Raw genomic sequence first — 24,424 nt, 5'->3', positions numbered from 1 at the left:
TTGGAAAACTGCCATGAGGCCCAGTTTTCGAAGGGAGGGGATCATGCTCTGTTTCAGAATGTCACAGTACATGTTGGAATTCATGTTTCCCTCAATGAACTGCAGCTCCCCAGTGCCAGCAACACTCATGCAGCCCAAGACCATGATGCTACCACCACCATGCTTGACTGTAGGCAAGATACAGTTGTCTTGGTACTTCTCACCAGGGCGCCGCCACACATGCTGGACACCATCTGAGCCAAACAAGTTTATCTTGGTCTCGTCAGACCACAGGGCATTCCAGTAATCCATGTTCTTGGACTGCTTGTCTTCAGCAAACTGTTTGCTGGCTTTCTTGTGCGTCAGCTTCCTTCTGGGATGACGACCATGCAGACCGAGTTGATGCAGTGTGCGGCGTATGGTCTGAGCACTGACAGGCTGACCTCCCACGTCTTCAACCTCTGCAGCAATGCTAGCAGCACTCATGTGTCTATTTTTTAAAGCCAACCTCTGGATATGACGCTGAACACGTGGACTCAACTTCTTTGGTCGACCCTGGCGAAGCCTGTTCCGAGTGGAACCTGTCCTGGAAAACCGCTGTATGACCTTGGCCACCATGCTGTAGCTCAGTTTCAGGGTGTTAGCAATCTTCTTATAGCCCAGGCCATCTTTGTGGAGAGCAACAATTCTATTTCTCACATCCTCAGAGAGTTTTTTGCCATGAGGTGCCATGTTGAATATCCAGTGGCCAGTATGAGAGAATTGTACCCAAAACACCAAATTTAACAGCCCTGCTCCCCATTTACACCTGGGACCTTGACACATGACACCAGGGAGGGACAACGACACATTTGGGCACAATTTGGACATGTTTACTGTGGGGTGTACTCACTTATGTTGCCAGCTATTTAGACATTAATGGCTGTGTGTTGAGTTATTTTCAGAAGACAGTAAATCTACACTGCTATACAAGCTGTACACTGACTACTCTAAGTTATAGCCAAGTGTCATGTCTATGGTGTTGTCCCATGAAAAGATATAATGAAATATTTGCAGAAATGTGAGGGGTGTACTCACTTTTGTGATACACTGTAAGTATAGTATGTAAGTATACCTTTGCTCAGACACGTGATTGTGGTGGTGTGCAAGAACATATCTGATGGGGGTGTAAATACTTTTGCTTAAAAAGGTGATTATGTGGGTGCAATAATATATTTGGTTGAGGTGTAAATACTTGCTTGAACAGTTAACTGTGTGTGTGCAACCACGTAATTGGTGGGAGTGTGAATACTTTTGGTTATACAGACTGTATGTGTAGGCATTTAGTTGGTTTTGCTTAGACGGAAGATTATGTGTGAATGCAAGCAAGTAGTTGGTGGGGTTGCAAATACTTTTGCTCAGACAGGTGACTGTATGCGTGTGCAAGCTGTCAGTCGAGCAGAAGTACAGTAGATCATAGTGCCTATCAAAAAAATTAATAGGAGTAAACAGAACAAAAAAGAAATGAAAACATTTGACTGATCAGATTAGGTTATTGTGAGTGTGTGTATACAGTGAATGAATAGAAGTGAATGAGTGGATGGACGTGTTAATAAAAGGAGAAATGGGAGAGTACAGGGCAGTACGTTTGTAGATTAGAGCTTGATGACCTGCACTGAAGGTTGGGGGTGTCAGAATACTTTTGGTTATGTAGTTGGCAACGTCCGAATACTTTGGGGTCATGTAGTTGATGGTGCCCGAATACATTTGATCATGCAGTTGGTGGCGTCCGAATACTTTTGGTCATGTAGTTGGTGGGTGTGTGAATACCTTTGGTCATGCAGTTGGTGGCGTCCGAATACTTTTGGTCATGTAGTTGGTGGGTGTGTGAATACTTTTGCTAAGACAAGTCACTCTGTGTTTGTGTCCAAACTATCGTTTAAGCAGAAGCGCAACAGATCAACTTCCCAGCTCGGCGAATGCTAATGTGTAGCTAGGTTTTTGCCAAGGTGGCTGCTATGGTAAAAAGTTGTTAAAAAGTTGCATACTACTGCCTCGGACATCGACCTAGCTAACTCACACACCTCCTTAACATTACTCTTGTTAACCTCAGACTGCCTCAAACAAACATTATTCGTGCCGACGTGAATAACAATCTTAGAAAATCTACGGTGTGCCAGCACACTTGCTCTGATGTTGAGCGCCCTGGCCCCCGGAATACAGGTGACTATGGTTGCTGGTGTTTCTATGGGGGTAGCAATACACACGTGTCAAAGCTGAGAGTCTCCTATAACCAGAGCACTTTCATTAACAGGCTTCTCAGTGGGTCTATCGCTAAGTAGGGAAAACTTGTTGGACACGTAGACCTGAAAAGTTTGGTGCTTTGCCCTAGGACTGTCACCGAGATGTCACCCAGTTGTCTCACTGTGAGGGCTCTAATGCTGGAGTCGGGAGTTCTACATCTGAACTACTGGCATTCGGGACTGCTAAAGCTGTATCTCCTTGGCTTACAGAAGAGAACTAAGGGCAGCTGAGAGAAAGTGGAGGAAATCTAAGCTCGGTGTTGATCTCCACTCCTACCACAATCTGCTGTCCATTTGACTGCTGCAAATACATCTTTTTACAAAGCCAAGCTTGAACAATCTGCTGCTGACCCACGTAAGCTTCATGCTATCTTTTCTTCACTTCTGAACCCTCCTCCTCCTCCCCCATCTGCCTCTCTTACTGCTACTGACTTTGCAACATTCTTTCAGGAAAAGATTGACAAAATCAATCAATCCTTCTCTTAGACTGACCCACTTTCAACTGAACTTCAACCCACCAACACACTCACCAGTTTCACCCCACTCACTATGGATGAGGTTGCACAGCTCCTCTCATCCAGCAATCCCACTACATGCACACTCGACCCTATACCATCCACCATCCTCAAATACATCTCACAGGACCTAATCCCCTTCATCACACCCATCATCAACAACTCCCTGACATCAGGTGTTGTCCCTACTGCTTTTAAGAAGGCTCAGGTCATTCCCCTTCTTTAGAAACCTACACTAGACACTACAGACATTAACAACTACAGACCTGTCTCACTCCTCTCTTTTCTATCAAAGATTATTGAACGTTCTGTCTATAACCAACTATCTGCCTTTCTTACTCAGAATGACCTCCACGATCCGTACCAGTCTGGTTTCAAGGCAGCGCATTCTACAGAAACAGCACTTGTAGCTGTTACTGAGAAGCTTAATGCAGCCGAAGCAGCCAAACTGTCATCGGTCCTCATTCTTCTTGACCTCTCTGCAGCCTTTGACACAGTGAATCACAGCATTCTCTTGTCCACTCTCTCCAACCTTGGAATAACAGGTTCAGCATGGCAATGGATGGCCTCCTACCTGGAAGGGCGCTTGTACCAAGTGTCATGGAGGGGATCCATATCTCCTCCATGCACTCTCTCAACCGGTGTTCCTCAAGGCTCTGTACTTGGCCCACTTCTTTTCTCTATCTACACCTGTTCTCTGGGTAAGGTCATAGCCTCCCATGGCTTCTCCTACCACTCCCTTGCAGATGACACTCAGCTCATTCTGTCATTTCCTCCTTCAGACACACAAGTCTCAGCTCGCATCTCAGCATGTCTGCGAGATATCTCACAATGGATGTCAGCTCATCATCTAAAACTCAATCCCAGCAAGACAGAGATGTTGCTCATTCCCGGAGATCAATCTCCAACCCAGGACCTAGTCATCTCTCTTGATGACTCCCAGATCAGACCATCTGATAAGGTAAGAAGCCTTGGTGTTGTCCTGGATAACCAGCTGACCTTCTCGCCTCATATAGCCAACATGACAAGATCGTGCCGGTTCCTCCTCTACAACATCAGGAAGATTTTACCATTTCTCTCCAGAGAAGCTACCCAAATTCTGGTCCAGTCACTTGTAATCTCACGGTTGGACTACTGCAACTCCCTCCTGGCAGGTGCTCCTATGTCCACTATTAAACCCTTGCAGCTCATTCTAAATGCAGCTGCCCGTCTGGTTTTTAACCAACCCAAACACTGCCACATCACCCCACTGCTGCGTTCTCTTCACTGGCTTCCTGTAGCTGCACGCATTCAGTTTAAAACACTGATGCTCGCCTACGAAGCCAAAAATGGAGCAGCTCCAAGCTACCTTCGCGGTCTAATCAAACCCTGCTCTGTACCGCGCAACCTCCAAGCCACCAGCCTCGCTCAACTTGATCCTTCACCCAGGACTAAAGGAAGACAAGCATCAAGGCTTATCACATGTGAAATTGTCACTAATGACGGAGAGAGAATAACTAAACATGCCACACTTAACACAAGGATACAAAGCTGCAGGAGCCGTAATAACAGTGAAAATATACTTAGCTTTAAAAGAAGCACTGAAGTGCTGTTTAAGTTGGATTCAACGATGCTTCTGCTGGTAGTCACAGAAAACGGCTTTATTTATTTATTTATTAGGATTTTAACGTCATGTTTTACACTTTGGTTACATTCATGACAGAAACGCTAGTTACTCATTACACAAGACTCATCAGTTCACAAATTTAATGTCAATCACAGTATCTCCAATTCACCTCACTTGCATGTCTTTGGACTGTGGAAGGAAATGGGAGCTCCCGGAGAAAACCCACGCAGACACGAGGAAAACATGCAAACTCCACACAGAAAGGACCCGGACCGCTCCACCCGGGGATCGAACCCAGGACCTTCTTGCTGTGAGGCGACAGTGCTACCCACTGAGCCACCGTGCCGCCCAAAAACGAAAAATGTGTTAATGCACTGGAGTACAAAAACAAACAAACTAAAACGCGCTTCGTTTGGACGCCAGTACCACGAGTTTGCCGGCAACAGACTTCAAACAAGCAGGGATGAGACTGCACATCTGAACAGCCCAAAGACATATGCAAGAAGCCTTTCTGTGAACTTTACATTAACGTTCAAGACCACCATCCTAGAAATCCTTTGCTCCAAACTGCCTCAACTCATTGTATCCACCGTCAGTTGATCACCAGCTTTCTAAAAGGCAGGACACAGCAGGTAATGCACAGCAGGTTATATGCACTTTCTACTCCAACAACTGCACCTCTGCAGGTTAAACTGTAGATGACACTACAGTCATATGACAAATCCAAGACAGAATGAGTCTTCATGTCAGCAGGAGACTGGTTGGTGTTCTGGTGCTGTCGAAAAAACATGGACCTGAATGCTCTCGAAACTGTAGAGATGATTGTGGACTTTAGGAGACAACCCTCAAGCTGTTCTCCATCACAATATCTAACAGCACTGTATCTACTGTGGAGAAGTTTGGGTTTTTGGGACCTTCCATCTCCAAAGAAGTGGGGGTCCAACACCAACTGCAAAGCAGACTGCAACAAGTTGTTGGGACAGCAGAGAAAATCATCGGTGCTCCCCTACCCACCCCCCAGGACTTGTACACATCAAGAACAAGGAACCAGTCAGAGGAAATAATCACTCCTCAAACCCTGTACATAAACTTTTTAACTTCTTCCCCTCCGACAGGTGCTACAGAACACAAGCGCTGCACACAAGATCCAGTAGACAAAAAAAACTTTTTTTTTTTTAATTCTATCAAGCTCATAAATAACTGAGCTTTCATTTACATGTCACACCACACTCTACATGTACATCTGATTCTATTTCTATTACACATACATAATATTGTTTATATATAACCACTGGGATCCCATGGCTCTGTGCATCTCCTTGATTGGCTCAGAGGAGGGTGGGGCGTAGAGGTAATGAACCCTAACTAACTTTAACATGGATCATTATTAACTATGACAGAGCAACAACTAGGGACTAAATCTGCTATACTGATACTAAATGAGAGTTGGCCACGATCTATCGTTTTGGAATCACTATCAGCAGATCAATCAAGCTAATCAAGCTCTCACCCTTTGCCATTCAAAATGTGGTCATGGAAATTGCTGATACTGTAAAAGACACCAAAAAAATAAGATCACAAGTAGAACACAGACCTTACACAGGCACTACAACCACCCAGAAACCAGAAACTGAAGATCAGAGACTCAAGTAATTAGTTTTAATGCTAGATGTGCCTTGGTCAATTGACCAAGGCACATCTAGCAATAAAACTAAAAAGAAAGTTGCCCACCGCAACTCGCAGAATTAAAGCCCATCACCTAATTACAGAGGAGGATTGTGTATACTAGGCAGCTGTAGCCTAGTGGTTAAGATACTGGATCAGTAATCCGAAGGTTGCTGGTTCAAACCCCAGGCTGCCACTGGTTGCCACTGTTGGGCCCTTGAGCAAGGCCCTGAACCCTCAATTGCTTGGACTGTATACTGCTTTGGTTAAGAGCGTCTGCTAAATGCCGTAAATGTATACCCACTTTGCAGTAAGTCATATTATTCAGTTACAACAACTGACAGACAGGCACTTTAAGGTTAGAGTAAGTAATACCCAAAAGATGAGTCCCACAAGCTAGCATGCTCTTGGTCACCATATTTAGCTTAAAGATAAACAGTGTGGTAAATGTGGTCATGCTGGGGTCTTTTGTAGTCTATATGTCGATGACCTGTGTATTGGCTTTCATGGGATGAACATGTGTACTGCAGTATGGCAACTAAAGATAGACAAAATGTATCAATGCTCAGTTATCAGTGGCTTTAAAATCTCTGTGAACACTGCATTCTAAAGCTTATGATAATGCTGAGCTCTATCTGAAGGGGGCTCTAATTAAATTCCACACTGGAAAAAAACTCCTTAAAAATGCCTTAAAACTGTGGTTTTATCTTTAAACCTTTTCTGTGATAAATGGAGATGCACCTACCTGAATTCTTTCTACCTCCAAAAAGGTGGCCATCTGAAATGCTTTCTCCCACAGTTCAAGATCACTCTCCAGCTCAACACTAAAGAAGGCATCCTCACCAGTGTCAATCTGCACACTGAAACAGTACTTCCGCTTGTCCATTGGCTCATTGTCCTAAAATGAATAGAGATAATATAGCACTTGCTTCAATTTCATTTTTAACTTAGGCAATCAAAACATAAGCACATTTCTTGTTTATTTATTTTTACAATGATTATAATGTTAAAGTGTAGAATATCAGCCTTATAAACCTGAAGGTATCTGCTGGTATCTGCTTTACATATCCCTATTACACTTTAAATGTTTTGCTTTACAAGTACTCAATCATAGCTTTACCTTAAGGATCTTAAACATAATCTCATAGACGGTGAAGCTTTGTTCAGCTCTTGTCCAGTCCCAGGTCGTTACCTAGAGCATTTCAAAACATGTTCTTAGACACAACCTGGAATAATTCTTTGTCCTGATCTTAAAAATTTCTTGTACTGCACACCTTAATACTTTTCCTGCTCTAACACACTCAAAATGTGTAAAATGTTGGCCAGATTTGTAAAGCATTGGCTTTCATGACAACCTAGCATTCATGAACACTGGTTTTTAGATAGCGGAAATTGTAACTGGCCTATTTAATATCAATTTGTAGGTATGTAGGTATGCTTAAGTGTGCTTTTTTTAACTATGTCAAAACAGATATTTCTCACGATCTGCAGTCAATTATAATGATAGCTGTAATTGTAAAAAAAAATTTTTTAATCTGATCAGGTGTGTTAATGTTGGGCTCTGCATGCAGGAGATTACCAGTAGAGACAGATGCCATGTAGGGTTGAGCTGCTGATGTCTGTTAGTTTAGAACTGTGGATTTTTATACAGTGAAGTATAATAATCAGAGATAAATAAATAAACAAGGGGTATGGGTAACTGAAAAAGGTGTGTATGTGTGATGCAGGAGGATTACATATGTATATTTTACTGTTATAAAATCCTAACAGTGATGTTTTTATTTGAAATAACATATTACAAATACTGACAAACAAGGAAACTAAATTTGCTATATTTTTTCTCTACGAAGATGAAATATGATCACAATCCCCACAGTCAACTCTAAATGTCAGCAAAAACATTTCTTTAATTAGTATAGCCCAACATTAGTTATGTTATGCTCCTAATAATCTAGCTAAAACCTGGATGGCATATTTTAAATGTAACTGCTGATGATTTATCAATGTTAGAGTTGATTAAACATAGCTCTTAGTGCAGAAGATAAAATGCTTAAATAACCTTCAGTCCACTCTAAACTGATAAGATTAATGAACTTCCAAAGATTTATAAAGAAGAAAGAAAAAGAACAATGACAACAATAATGAATGTTTGGTAAGAGAATAAAATTAAACGTCCAATCTGCATGTAGTAAAGAAGCAAAAAAGAATGTGTAGGGCAAGGGTTCCCTTGGACCAAAATTAGGTAAAGCTGATTTAAATCATGAGTGAATGGTGGTATAAAAATAACACACTAGTATAAGTACTTACTGGAGGTGCTGAGAATTTAAAAAGAGATGAACCCCTTAATGCCAAGAACTTTGGTGTGTACATGTGGTCCTGAGCACTGTACTGCTCCTTTTCCTCCACCCAGCTCATATAAATTATCTGAAAAAGATATTTATATCTTATATAGAGATGTTGGCAAACATATTTACACCTCCTTTTTTGTAATAATTGACATCAATACTCTACAACAGTGAAACCAAAATATAGCAAAATATAGCAGCCAAAAGTCAATCTTACAGGCCACACAAATACATAGAAATAAGAAGTCACAGTCTATAAATGGCCTAGGAACTGTGGGTCACAAGGCACTTAACCTTCAATTGCTCTAATTGTATTTGGTCACAATTTTAGGCTGTTTTGGATAAAAGCATCTGCTAAATTCTGAAAACGTAAATGACAGTAGGCCTGTTCTTAATTTGAAAAAAAAAAAACCCAGCTGTGTTTGTGTTTATCCATCATAAAGAACACACACCATAACCCAAAACAATCACCACTCTGTCCTGCTCAACAAACAGGCTAAGAAATTTTTTTTTAGACTGTTTATCGCTTTTAATATCAGAAAAATCAGAAAAGGTTGGGACAGTATGGAAAATGCAAATAAAATAAAAATGCAGTGTTCCATACATTTACTTTGACTTTTATTTGATTGCAGACAGGATAAACCTGAGATGTTTCATGTTTTGTCCGCTCATCTTCAATTCATTTGTTAATACACCTCCATTCCTGCATTTCAGGCCTGCAACACATTCCAAAAAAGTTTAGGGCAATTTAGGGCTAGTAATGAAGTGAAAAAACTAAATATTGATGTGATTCCAAACAGTTGATGTCAACAGGTAACTGTAATCATGGTTTGGTACAAAAGCAGCATCCAGGAAAAACTGAGTCTTTATTGAGCAAAGATGGCCAGAGGATCTCCAGTTTCTCAACAAATGTGTGAGAAAAATATTGAAATGTTCAAAAACAATGTACCTCAAAGAAAGATTGGAATGGATTTGCATATTTCTCCCTCTACAGTGCATAATATCATTAAACGATTTAAGGAATTGGGAAGAATTTCAGTGCGTAAAGGCCAAGGGCGCAAGCTTAAGCTGAACGCTTGTGATCTTCGATCCCTCACATGGCACTGCATCAAGAACTGCCACTCAACAATAGCTGATATGGGCACATGGGGAAGGGATTACTTCGGCAAACCTTTGTTAAGCACTACAATACAGAGTTACATGCACAAATGCCACTTAAAACTTTACTGTACAAAAAAGAAGCCTTATGTTAACCATGTCCAGAAGCGGCGTCGACTTCTCTGGGCTCGGAGACATCTAGGATGGACCATCACAAAGTGGAAATGTGTATTGTGGTCAGATGAATCAGCATTTCAGGTCTTTTTTGGAAAAAATGGACGCCGTGTGTTCCGGAGCAAAGATAAAAAGGACCATCCAGACTGTTATCAGCAACAAGTCCAAAAACCAGGGTCTGTCAAGGTATGGGGCTGTCTCAGTGCCCTTGGCAAAGGTCATTAACATTTCTGTGATGGCAGCATTAATGCAGAGAAGTACATTGAGATCTTAGAGCAACATATACTGCCTTCAAGACGTCATCTTTTTCAAGGACGTCCATGCATTTTTCAGTAAGACAATGCAAAACCACATGCTGCACACATTACAAAGGCATGGCTGCGTAAGAAGAGGGTACAGGTACTGGACTGACCTGCCTGCAGTCCTGACCTGTCCCCAACAGAGAATGTGTGGAGATTTTTGAAACAAAGAATGCGACAATGACGTCCCCGTACTGTTGCACATCTCAAGACGTGTTTGCAGGAAGAATGGGACAAAATAAAAGCTGAAACTAGGGTTGGGCGGTATGACGATATTACCGTATACCGCGGTATTCAAAAATGGTGACGGTATTCAAAAATGGTGACGGTATTTTTTAAATGTGACGCGCCAAATTTCTGCTTCAGGTTTACCTTGAAAACTGAGACTTTAGGACATGCGCGCATCCACAGTGAGGGAGGGGTGGGAGGGGTAGGCGGTTGGAGCTCGCTGATTGGCTCTGGGGTGCTTACTGGTGATAACACAGAGAGACGAGTGAAGAGCCACACTGGCAGTGTTGCCAACTTATATTTAGCGACTTTTCAGACCCCTCTAGCGACTTTTTTTTCTTAAAGCGACTAGCGACAAATCTAGCGACTTTTTCTGGTGTTATTGGAGACTTTTGGAGACTCGAACGTGAAAAAACACACCGTTCTGCAGTTACTGTCCTCAACGAGCAGCGGGTCCTGCCATGAGCCCCTCCCCCTTCCCAAAGCACGTGCGGTCAGTATCACAGTCAGTGTTGCCAGATTGGGCGGTTTTCCACCTAAATGAGCGTATTTTGTTGGAAATTGGCAGGGAAAAACACACTGTGGCAGGTGTACAAAATTTGGGCTGGTTTGTAATAATTTTGGCAGCTTAAAATATAAATAAAAAAAGCTATTGCTAAAGCAGGTGGAATATAAATAGGTCTACCTTCTCCCACCACATCCAACCCGTTGTCAAAAGTTTGATTGACAGGTTATTCTTTCCAGTCCAAGACACTGTTGCCACGCCCATCAATACAGTGATTCATATGTTAGACAACTGATTTGAGTTGAATATGAAGGTAAGCAAGTCTCGTACATACAACCTCTCATATGTACGAGAGGTTAAACTTTCATTGCTTGCAAGTTTATTCTTATTTACATGCAAAGGGTTGTGTGTCCCAACAAATAATGCATTTTACTAACTTGGCAGGCTACTTTAAAGACATGCAAGCAAAAATAATTTGTCCTTTATAATGTATAATTACTGATCTGTACATTTTAAGATATTCATTTGTAGGTCATGATGGTTTAACTGGTTTATTATTTGTGAAATGCTAAACATCATCTGCTTATTCTGTGTTTTGGACGTTTTTTCATGCATTTTGGCTGAAAATTACTGTCGCAATCTGGCAACCCTGCTCAGAGTAGCTCAGTGTTGTCTTAAAAAACAAAAACAAACCACGAATCAACAGACGAACGTTCATCTGTAGTTCTAAACATATTTAGGGTGTTTTTACCCACTTTTTGTCTCTCCCACGATGTTATTCCTCTCTTCTACACCGTCAATTACACGCAAATTGACCTTATGCAAATTAGGCGATGACGTCATTTAGCGACTTCTAGCGACTTTTAGGACAGCCAATAGCTACTTTCCTTACTGAGGAGTTGGCAACACTGCACACTGGCTAGCGTTAGCTGTGAGCTAACAAGCAGAAACTGAAAAACGGCTCGTCTTTTAAGCGCGTGCATGCGCGGACATGTACTTATTTACTAAATACTGTATATCTTCAGTGTAAATCGAGCACAAGTGTTGAGAAAAAGGAGCAAACAGTAATAATAACGTTACGCCCAATCCGCTGTTCTGACTCTTGTCTGCCATAGATTTTCCTGCCTGTGTAAGAACAATTTTTTCCTAAATAAAAGCGCTATATTAAGAAAAAAGAACGTCTCACCTGTCGTGTAATGTGAATTATAAAATATATTGTCTGGCCCTTTAAGAATGTTAAGCGCACTATATCGCGTGTGTAGGGAAGAGAGCAGATTTGTACCGTTTCCGTGTTCGTGTTTTGCACTGAGCTTGTGTGACATGTAAAGTAGCGTTCTCGTTAACCACTCAAATGTTTGGACTTTGAATTATTTTACATCACCGTCATTGCAACATTTACATTCAAATTTTTTGTTACGGTATAGAACTTAATTCTGGATTACAGGCATAACTAATCGTACACGTTCATACACTTTTAAGAAATATCTGTAACTATAAAGTAAGCAGTTAACTTTTGAAATATATTGAAGTGTGTAGCCGGCTATTATTCTGTTTTGTGTGGGTAGAGAGAGATTACAATGCCAAAATGTTATGTGTTAATGTTTGTGTTAAAGTGTAATTGATACACATGCATTTATACTTATGCGTATTTATTATAGATCAGATAAGATAAGCAATGTTTGACGTTCAGATTGTTAAATCTTTTTATAATAAATCATTGAAATATTGTAATTATTCTCAAGTATGTACACTGTAAAGTTTGTCCGCGACACCCCCGCCCCATCCCGCCCGCATCCCCCCGCGGTAATACCGTAATACCGTATTTCCTGAAGACGGTATGACAGTATGAACATCGGCAATATCGCCCAACCCTAGCTGAAACACTAAATCGCTTGGTATTCTCGGTGCCAAAATGTCTTTTAAGTGTGGTGAAAAGGGATGGCAACATTACAAAAAGGTAAATGTGGTCCCAATTTTTTTGGAATGTGTTGCAGGCCTGAAATGCAGGACTGGAGGTTTATTAACAAATGAAATGAAGTTGAGCAGACAAAACACAAAATATCTTGGGTTCAAACTGTCTGCAATCAAATAAAAGTCCAAGTAAATGTAAGGAACACTGCATTTTTATTTTATTTGCATTTTACATGCTGTCGCAACTTTTTCTGATTTGGGGTTGTACATGCTTATACACATCCTGTCGATATTCTTTTGTCACTGACCCTAATATTTTTTCTCTTTTTTTTCAAGCTATTGAAGGCCTACACTTTCTTATAGTTCAAAAAAATATGTATGTATGTATGTATGTATGTATGTATGTATGTATGTACAGTGTATCACAAAAGTGAGTACACCCCTCACATTTCTGCAAATATTTCATTATATCTTTTCATGGGACAACACTATAGACATGAAACTTGGATATAATTTAGAGTAGTCAGTGTACAGCTTGTATAGCAGTGTAGATTTACTGTCTTCTGAAAATAACTCAACACACAGCCATTAATGTCTAAATAGCTGGCAACATAAGTGAGTACACCCCACAGTGAACATGTCCAAATTGTGCCCAAATGTGTCGTTGTCCCTCCCTGGTGTCATGTGTCAAGGTCCCAGGTGTAAATGGGGAGCAGGGCTGTTAAATTTGGTGTTTTGGGTACAATTCTCTCATACTGGCCACTGGATATTCAACATGGCACCTCATGGCAAAGAACTCTCTGAGGATGTAAGAAATAGAATTGTTGCTCTCCACAAAGATGGCCTGGGCTATAAGAAGATTGCTAACACCCTGAAACTGAGCTACAGCATGGTGGCCAAGGTCATACAGCGGTTTTCCAGGACAGGTTCCACTCCAGAGGTTGGCTTTAAAAAATAGACACATGAGTGCTGCCAGCATTGCTGCAGAGGTTGAAGACGTGGGAGGTCAGCCGGTCAGTGCTCAGACCATACGCCGCACACTGCATCAACTCGGTCTGCATGGTCGTCATCCCAGAAGGAAGCTGACGCACAAGAAAGCCCGCAAACAGTTTGCTGAAGACAAGCAGTCCAAGAACATGGATTACTGGAATGCCCTGTGGTCTGACGAGACCAAGATAAACTTGTTTGGCTCAGATGGTGTCCAGCATGTGTGGCGGCGCCCTGGTGAGAAGTACCAAGACAACTGTATCTTGCCTACAGTGAAGCATGGTGGTGGTAGCATCATGGTCTTGGGCTGCATGAGTCTTGCTGGCACTGGGGAGCTGCGGTTCATTGAGGGAAACATGAATTCCAACATGTACTGTGACATTCTGAAACAAAGCATGATCCCCTCCCTTCGAAAACTGGGCCTCATGGCAGTTTTCCAACAGGATAACGACCCCAAACACAACCTCCAAGATGACAACTGCCTTGCTGAGGAAGCTGAAGGTGAAGGTGATGGACTAAACCCAATTGAGCACCTGTGGCGCATCCTCAAGTGGAAGGTGGAGGAGTTCAAGGTGTCTAACATCCACCAGCTCCGTGATGTCATCATGGAGGAGTGGAAGAGGATTCCAGTAGCAACCTGTGCAGCTCTGGTGAATTCCATGCCCAGGAGGGTTAAGGCAGTGCTGGATAATAATGGTGGTCACACAAAATATTGACACTTTGGGCACAATTTGGACATGTTCACTGTGGGGTGTACTCACTTATGTTGCCAGCTATTTAGACATTAATGGCTGTGTGTTGAGTTATTTTCAGAAGACAGTAAATCTACACTGCTATACACGTTGTACACTGACTACTCTAACTTATATCCAAGTTTTATTTCTATAGTGTTGTCCCATGAAAAGATATAATAAAATATTTGCAGAAATGTGAGGGGTGTACTCACTTTTGTGATACACTGTATGTATCTATCTAATATGTATATACAGTGTATCACAAAAGTGAGTACACCCCTCACATTTCTGCAGATATTTAAGTATATCTTTTCATGGGACAACACTGACAAAATGACACTTTGACACAATGAAAAGTAGTCTGTGTGCAGCTTATATAACAGTGTAAATTTATTCTTCCCTCAAAATAACTCAATATACAGCCATTAATGTCTAAACCACCGGCAACAAAAGTGAGTACACCCCTTAGTGAAAGTTCCTAAAGTGTCAATATTTTGTGTGGCCACCATTATTTCCCAGAACTGCCTTAACTCTCCTGGGCATGGAGTTTACCAGAGCTTCACAGGTTGCCACTGGAATGCTTTTCCACTCCTCCATGACGACATCACGGAGCTGGCGGATATTCGAGACTTTGCGCTCCTCCACCTTCCGCTTGAGGATGCCCCAAAGATGTTCTATTGGGTTTAGGTCTGGAGACATGCTTGGCCAGTCCATCACCTTTACCCTCAGCCTCTTCAATAAAGCAGTGGTCATCTTAGAGGTGTGTTTGGGGTCATTATCATGCTGGAACACTGCCCTGCGACCCAGTTTCCGGAGGGAGGGGATCATGCTCTGCTTCAGTATTTCACAGTACATATTGGAGTTCATGTGTCCCTCAATGAAATGTAACTCCCCAACACCTGCTGCACTCATGCAGCCCCAGACCATGGCATTCCCACCACCATGCTTGACTGTAGGCATGACACACTTATCTTTGTACTCCTCACCTGATTGCCGCCACACATGCTTGAGACCATCTGAACCAAACAAATTAATCTTGGTCTCATCAGACCATAGGACATGGTTCCAGTAATCCATGTCCTTTGTTGCCATGTCTTCAGCAAACTGTTTGCGGGCTTTCTTGTGTAGAGACTTCAGAAGAGGCTTCCTTCTGGGGTGACAGCCATGCAGACCAATTTGATGTAGTGTGCGGCGTATGGTCTGAGCACTGACAGGCTGACCCCCCACCTTTTCAATCTCTGCAGCAATGCTGACAGCACTCCTGCGCCTATCTTTCAAAGACAGCAGTTGGATGTGACGCTGAGCACGTGCACTCAGCTTCTTTGGACGACCAACGCGAGGTCTGTTCTGAGTGGACCCTGCTCTTTTAAAACGCTGGATGATCTTGGCCACTGTGCTGCAGCTCAGTTTCAGGGTGTTGGCAATCTTCATGTAGCGCAACAATTCGTCTCTTAAGATCCTCAGAGAGTTCTTTGCCATGAGGTGCCATGTTGGAACTTTCAGTGACCAGTATGAGAGAGTGTGAGAGCTGTACTACTAAATTGAACACATCTGCTCCCTATGCACACCTGAGACCTAGTAACACTAACAAATCACATGACATTTTGGAGGGAAAATGACAAGCAGTGCTCAATTTGGACATTTAGGGGTGTAGTCTCTTAGGGGTGTACTCACTTTTGTTGCCGGTGGTTTAGACATTAATGGCTGTATATTGAGTTATTTTGAGGGAAGAATAAATTTACACTGTTATATAAGCTGCACACAGACTACTTTTCATTGTGTCAAAGTGTCATTTTGTCAGTGTTGTCCCATGAAAAGATATACTTAAATATCTGCAGAAATGTGAGGGGTGTACTCACTTTTGTGATACACTGTATATATATATATATATATATATATATATATATATATATATATATATATATATATATATATTAGGGCTGTCGAAGTTAACGCGATAATAACGCATTAACGCATTCTCAATTTAACGCGATTAAAAAAATTAGTGCCATTAACGCAAAGTCTAGTTCATGTTGAGACTTGACTGGTAGAACAAACGTTTTAATGTCGGACTTGCCACCGTTTTTTATTTGCGGTTTGTTAACATAATGTTACCGAGCGTGGTAGTGTCGTAGTAATGCACTTGCATAATAAAGAAGCTGCCAGTCCTCCATTCACGTAACGCTAGGACGGACACTTAAAAATCCTCCTTTTGGAGTGAACTGGTTTCATTTTTGATCAATATTATTTACCATTGGCTCAGGTACATGTCAAACAAATGCTTTGTATTTCATTGGTTTAACAGCCTCATTTCACTGCTTACAGCGCTACCACTGGCCAATCGGAGAAGGTCCGCCCTCTAAATGCTAGTCTGTGATTGGGTGGTTGAATTTCGCCCGCCCTCTCTGTTTTGTAAACACCGCGCTACCTGAGTCAATCACTCAGCTCTCATGATCAGGAACGCGGTGAAAATGCCAAAAAGTAAACTTTTGAGGCAGCGATGAACGGACCTAAATATGAAAAGACACAACATTTAGTGAGTAAAACAGTCATTTGTTATATAATTCTTGCTTAAATTGGTCAAAAACTCTGTTATATGGGTTCTGGATTCATTCTGTGTGTTGCAGTAGCATGTCCCCCTGTTCCTAATAAGATGTCCGGCTTTTTGGGGTGTAATGTCCTCCTTTTTGTTACTATGAATCTGGCCACCCTAGTCTAAACACACTCAGTTCGTGTAGAAACGTCCATTAAACCACTGGATAGTATTACTGCCTAGTATGTGAGTGAATAAAACTCCCTTACAGTTTTCTCTTGTCCCAGCAGTTTTTAACATAAGTACATTTAGCATAAAATGTGTTCACCATTGTAATTGTAACATTTCACTTAAAAATCCTTGTTTTCTATAACATTTACACAGATTTTTTTTTAATGCGATTAATCGCGATTAACTATATGAAATTCTGAGATTAATCGCGATTAAAAATTTTAATCGTTTGACAGCCCTAATATATATATATACAGGGGTTGGACAATGAAACTGAAACACCTGGTTTTAGACCACAATAATTTATTAGTATGGTGTAGGGCCTCCTTTTGCGGCCAATACAGCGTCAATTCGTCTTGGAAATGACATATACAAGTCCTGCACAGTGGTCAGAGGGATTTTAAGCCATTCTTCTTGCAGGATAGTGGCCAGGTCACTACGTGATGCTGGTGGAGGAAAACGTTTCCTGACTCGCTTCTCCAAAACACCCCAAAGTGGCTCAATAATATTTAGATCTGGTGACTGTGCAGGCCATGGGAGATGTTCAACTTCACTTTCATGTTCATCAAACCAATCTTTCACCAGTCTTGCTGTGTGTATTGGTGCATTGTCATCCTGATACACGGCACCGCCTTCAGGATACAATGTTTGAACCATTGGATGCACATGGTCCTCCAGAATGGTTCGGTAGTCCTTGGCAGTGACGCGCCCATCTAGCACAAGTATTGGGCCAAGGGAATGCCATGATATGGCAGCCCAAACCATCACTGATCCACCCCCATGCTTCACTCTGGGCATGCAACAGTCTGGGTGGTACGCTTCTTTGGGGCTTCTCCACACCGTAACTCTCCCGGATGTGGGGAAAACAGTAAAGGTGGACTCATCAGAGAACAATACATGTTTCACATTGTCCACAGCCCAAGATTTGCGCTCCTTGCACCATTGAAACCGACGTTTGGCATTGGCACGAGTGACCAAAGGTTTGGCTATAGCAGCCCGGCCGTGTATATTGACCCTGTGGAGCTCCCGACGGACAGTTCTGGTGGAAACAGGAGAGTTGAGGTGCACATTTAATTCTGCCGTGATTTGGGCAGCCGTGGTTTTATGTTTTTTGGATACAATCCGGGTTAGCACTCGAACATCCCTTTCAGACAGCTTCCTCTTGTGTCCACAGTTAATCCTGTTGGATGTGGTTTGTCCTTCTTGGTGGTATGCTGACATTACCCTGGATACCGTGGCTCTTGATACATCACAAAGACTTGCTGTCTTGGTCACAGATGCGCCATCAAGACGTGCACCAACAATTTGTCCTCTTTTGAACTCTGGTATGTCACCCATAATGTTGTGTGCATTGCAATATTTTGAGCAAAACTGTGCTCTTACCCTGCTAATTGAACCTTCACACTCTGCTCTTACTGGTGCAATGTACAATTAATGAAGATTGGCCACCAGACTGGTCCAATTTATATATATATATACTGTATATATATATATACAGTGTATCACAAAAGTGAGTACACCCCTCACATTTCTGCAAATATTTCATTATATCTTTTCATGGGACAACACTATAGACATGAAACTTGGATATAACTTAGAGTAGTCAGTGTAAAACTTGTATAGCAGTGTAGATTTACTGTCTTCTGAAAATAACTCAACACACAGACATTAATGTCTAAATAGCTGGCAACATAAGTGAGTACACCCCACAGTGAACATGTCCAAATTGTGCCCAAATGTTTCGTTGTCCCTCCCTGGTGTCATGTGTCAAGGTCCCAGGTGTAAATGGGGAGCAGGGCTGTTAAATTTGGTGTTTTGGGTACAATTCTCTCATACTGGACACTGGATATTCAACATGGCACCTCATGGCAAAGAACTCTCTGAGGATGTGAGAAATAGAATTGTTGCTCTCCACAAAGATGGCCTGGGCTATAAGAAGATTGCTAACACCCTGAAACTGAGCTACAGCATGGTGGCCAAGGTCATACAGCGGTTTTCCAGGACAGGTTCCACTCGGAACAGGCTTCGCCAGGGTCGACCAAAGAAGTTGAGTCCACGTGTTCGGCGTCATATCCAGAGGTTGGCTTTAAAAAATAGACACATGAGTGCTGCCAGCATTGCTGCAGAGGTTGAAGACGTGGGAGGTCAGCCTGTCAGTGCTCAGACCATACGCCGCTCACTGCATCAACTCGGTCTGCATGGTCGTCATCCCAGAAGGAAGCTGACGCACAAGAAAGCCAGCAAACAGTTTGCTGAAGACAAGCAGTCCAAGAACATGGATTACGGGAATGCCCTGTGGTCTGACGAGACCAAGATAATCTTGTTTGGCTCAGATGGTGTCCAGCATGTGTGGCGGCGCCCTGGTGAGAAGTACCAAGACAACTGTATCTTGCCTACAGTCAAGCATGGTGGTGGTAGCATCATGCTCTTGGGCTGCATGAGTGTTGCTGGCACTGGGGAGCTGCAGTTCATTGAGGGAAACATGAATTCCAACATGTACTGTGACATTCTGAAACAGAGCATGATCCCCTCCCTTCGAAAATTGGGCCTCATGGCAGTTTTTCAACAGGATAACGACCCCAAACACAACCTCCAAGATGACAACTGCCTTGCTGAGGAAGCTGAAGGTAAAGGTGATGGACTAAACCCAATTGAGCACCTGTGGCGCATCCTCAAGTGGAAGGTAGAGGAGTTCAAGGTGTCTAACATCCACCAGCTCCGTGATGTCATCATGGAGGAGTGGAAGAGGATTCCAGTAGCAACCTGTGCAGCTCTGGTGAATTCCATGCCCAGGAGGGTTAAGGCAGTGCTGGATAATAATGGTGGTCACACAAAATATTGACAATTTGGACATGTTCACTGTGGGGTGTACTCACTTATGTTGCCAGCCATTTAGACATTAATGGCTGTGTGTTGAGTTATTTTCAGAAGACAGTAAATCTACACTGCTATACAAGTTGTACACTGACTACTCTAAGTTACATCCAAGTTTTATTTCTATAGTGTTGTCCCATGAAAAGATATAATAAAATATTTGCAGAAATGTGAGGGGTGTACTCACTTTTGTGATACACTGTATATATATATATATATATATATATATATATATATATATATATATATATATATATATATATATATATATATATATATATTATATGCTGTCATTTAAGAATGGAAAACAATATTTGTATATATTATAGTACAACATGCTTAAAACTACTTAAAAGTCTATCAATTTGGTATGCAAAATGAATGTGCTTTATATAATGCTTTATCTATATTATCATTTGTAATTGTAACTGTAAATGCATTACCTGCTGATTGAGAGGAAAGTTTCTGTTGATTTTTTTGACCTGCAACAAAGTATATGGTAATTAACTGTCTGAATTAGTGTATTATTGTAAAGGCACACTTTTGCAACACACTCAAACATCTTTTTACTAAAAATGACAACATTCTGACAACAGACCATGATTTAGATATCTTACAAAACCCTGCACACTATAAAGTTGGCCCTCACTTTGTGGGTATAAAAGGCTACACTATTTTGGAAGGATTTTTACAATATTAATTAAACAAGAGGGCTCAGTGTACAAACAACAAGCCATGTTTATTTTATTTTTTTTATTTATAATTTATTTTATTAATTGATTTTATACACCTTTCAGCTAATGTGTGGCTAAAACACCTGAACTTAATAATTAGAAGAGGTATTCACATACTTGTAGCCATTTAGTATATTTAGCCAACAGCTTCCTGTAGTCAGAAAATGTTGACCGATAAAAGGCTAAAAAGTTTAACACATAAATGATTAACACAAAAACGAAATAGCTATAGTCTCTGACACAATACTTACTGGTCTCTTTACTGTCACACACAACCCATTAGGTGTCCAGTTAAACACCTAATATTTGATGCTACACTTGAAACACTAATAACAGTTTAACTATATAATTATATATAATTTTAGTGCTAAGAATGATCCACCACCAAAATAATATTTGGTAAGCAGGGGTTCTGTGAAGGTCCCTTTCCATTTATTTTTGGTGTAGAGGCAGATGAGAAAGTGTAGAGAGCAGATAATCCTCAGCCAGTAATTGTAACAGTAATCTGTTTAATTACTGGGAACTTTGGTAAGGACTGGTTATAAAAGGGTAATACAATTATATTAATATTATTAAATAAAAAGGATAATTATAGCTATTTTAGAAGGATTACATTATGATGATTATAAGATAATTAATAACCCTTAAAACAGTCAAAGCAAATTATTATGAAATAGCTTAGAAAAAAGACAAACTAAACTAATAAAAACTACTAATTTCTAATACTCTTTAGTAAAATTTATTTTAATAACAGGGTTTAATGATACTAATAATTTCAATAACAAATAGCTAAAAAGTGCTATAATACTCACATTGTGCTTTGTGAGAGCAGACATGTTGCATGCTAATGCTTGGAGCCAGTCAATGCATTCCTCTGAAGTAGAGCATTGAATTATTCCACTGCAAACACCATCTACTGCAATGACTTGAAAGGCATTTTGCCTGGAAAGATTAAAAATAAAGATAAACAGTAACAGTAAAATTCTAAATTTAAGCAAGCAAGGAACATCTGCAAATCTACTGATGTGTGTGTGTTGAAACAGAAAACCGAATAATATATAACATGAAGTATCAAACAATTTACCCCTACAATGCTAGGCCTCATACTGTATGTGCTACAACAGTGTGGCTTTATATATACAGAGTGTGTTTGCTTGACTGGCCTGCCTGCAGTCCATATCTGTTTTTTATTGTTGAATCATGAAGTGGAGAATTTTCTACGTCGCAGCAGATTCTCTGGAGGAATTTACTTATCAGCGAGGTCGTTGCTGATAACAGGGGAGCCAAGAGCAGAAATGACTTGTTGTTTTGTCTGAGCACTAAAAATTTAAATCTCAGAATTAATGAATGCGTCTCGCAAAGCCGTTAGTTTCTCCAAGATGGAATCCATATTTCAATATATATTCACAGTCTGAGTTCCAACAGCTCTGCCCACCATATCAATCAAATCAAATTGGGCAGTTTCTGGGGACCTTTGACAACTGACCCAACTCTTTTAATTTCCCGATACAGCAGGGCAAAGCCTAATCCAATCAGCAAAAAACCCCACAATCAAAGTTCCGAATAGATAAACATCCTCTACGTCCTCCAACGAAAGAGGTGCCAGGCACACGACACTCCACTTCTCCCACGAGTCCATCGCGTATCCTGCCATCTGCATTCCGTCGTGGCATGTGGGTTCCCCCGAACCCGAACTTCTCGATGAGAAGATGGTGTCAATAGCATTCAGAGACCATTTAACCAATTCCATAATTTGTTCTTTGAGGAGCTGTGCTAAAAAAATCTCTGTAGAGTAGAGTAGACGAGACAATACGATACAGGAGAAGCCAAGCAGGGAAGATAAGGGAGGAGGAGGGAAAAGTGCGTCCGTCTTCCACGAGAGCGAGAGAGAGAGAAATAAGTTATGTTACTTCAGGCATTTGATGAGGCATGACAAAATTGAAGACAGTGCTATGACAGCACTTGTGGAAGCATAAACCTGATTGACAACATGAGAAAACAATGTTTAAAACCATTATAATGCATTTCCGAAATGGCCGGACAAAATTCTTCCCAGGTGAACACTGACGAATTATCCTAAAAGTTATAAAATAACCTACATGAACATCAAAAAACTACAGGCCTTTCCTATTCTATAACAGAAAACATCATACAGAGATTCAAACATGGTAGTGGTATGAGATGGTTTGGGAATGCTTTGCTAACTGGGTTTTTGCCAAATTGATGGAACCATGAACCTTTTAAAGAAAATGATTAAATCTGTAATCTAATCTAAATCTTAATTTTAGCTATATTATACACAAAGGCAAGGATCCGAAGCAGAAGAACATGTTGAATTAGGGTTTTGGAGTGGCCTAGTCCAAGTCCTGACTGAAACCCAGTCGAGTTGCCGTTGCAGGACCTTAAACAGGCAGTTGATTCTTAAGTGCCCTTTAATGTGGCTAAATTAAAACAATTCTGCCAAGGGCAATGGGCCAGACAAATCATCAGTTATTGGAAGTGTTTGCAATTGTTGCTGCTTTTTTATTAAAAAAAAAAAAGGGCAATGACTTTACCACTCATTTTTCTTCAATGAAAAAATTTATTCATTTATTCATTGTCGGTTTTAGCTACACTTACTGTTACTGTGGGTCTAATTCACTTGGCGAAAGGTCACCCTGGAAATTCACCCTGGAAAGGTCGCCTGTTTATCACAGCGCAAACGAACACCCCCAGACACAGGCGAATATGTAAACTCCACATATTGTTTACTTAGGTTGTCATTGTCTAACCTATTATAAATCTTTAAACAAAATATAATAAATTACAGAAACGGAATTAGAGGTTTTCTAATTTTAACATGATTTTCTAACAGACTTTATCACGTCTTCTTCTTGTTCCTCAGCCTTTGTCCCGTTTTCCGATTACAGGGTCGGCATTTCCGGCTTCTTCCCGTTAAGGGTCGCCGGCGGGATTTGGCACAGTTTTTACGCTGGCTGCCCTTCCAGACACAACCCTCCCTTATTTATCCGGGCTTGGGACCAGCACTACAATGCACTGGTCTGTGCATCCCAGCGGCTAGGTAACTATGGGACAATTCAGTGTCTCCAATTAGCCTAGCGGCATGTCTTTGGACTGTGGTATGAAACCGGAGCACCCGGAAGAAAACCCATGCAGACACGGGGAGAACATGCAAACTCCGCACTGAAAGGACCCAGATCGCCCCACCCGGGGATCAAACCCAGGACCTTCTCGCTGTGAGGCGACAGTGCTACCCACTTAGCCACCATGCCGCCCTTATCACTAAAAACAGTAAAATGGCTAAAATGTTATACTACCCCTCACATTAGTTATGTATAAACAAGATGTGTAATTAATGCACAGTGCCAAAGCAGCTTACTAAGTCAGTTTTGATTCTTTTATTTAGCTCACCTGCAAATGTCTGATCCAGAGACATACTGTGAAAGCCGAGCATGTAGAAGAGGAATCAGCCGCAGATCCACCCATCGTTTTTCCCAGCGTAGTGCTGGAGATGTAGGCCAAGAGGAACAAGACAATGTGTCCTGAGTAGACAGCAGAAATTAGACCACATATGTAAAACTGAACTGAACACCTTCATCTCAGTGAACAGCTTCTACATTTCCATACTCAAAAGTACATACACTCATTGATTTTTAAATGAGCCTAACTCACAGTATAGATTTTTAATTTCCTTTAGGATAAATAAATCTATCTATCTATCTTG

General features: G+C 41.3%; 1 protein-coding gene across 1 annotated transcript in view; it reads right to left on the bottom strand.

Annotated features, from left to right (window-relative positions):
* Positions 1-24,424, bottom strand: part of sntg1 (syntrophin, gamma 1) — a 56,622-nt gene that overhangs the window by 4,735 nt on the left and 27,463 nt on the right. Inside the window, exons 10-15 of the mRNA XM_062992285.1 lie at positions 24,112-24,242; positions 21,513-21,642; positions 20,410-20,448; positions 8,355-8,471; positions 7,168-7,239; positions 6,793-6,945 (exon numbers count right to left, since the gene is read on the bottom strand). Coding sequence (XP_062848355.1) covers positions 6,793-6,945; positions 7,168-7,239; positions 8,355-8,471; positions 20,410-20,448; positions 21,513-21,642; positions 24,112-24,242 — 642 coding nt within the window. The remainder of the gene's footprint in view (positions 1-6,792; positions 6,946-7,167; positions 7,240-8,354; positions 8,472-20,409; positions 20,449-21,512; positions 21,643-24,111; positions 24,243-24,424) is intronic.

This window comes from Trichomycterus rosablanca, chromosome 3 (genome assembly GCF_030014385.1).
Source record: "Trichomycterus rosablanca isolate fTriRos1 chromosome 3, fTriRos1.hap1, whole genome shotgun sequence".
In the NCBI taxonomy this organism is placed as follows: domain Eukaryota; kingdom Metazoa; phylum Chordata; class Actinopteri; order Siluriformes; family Trichomycteridae; genus Trichomycterus; species Trichomycterus rosablanca.
The sequence above is the reverse complement of the archived record's forward strand: the minus strand, read 5'-3'. Positions and strand labels throughout refer to the sequence as shown.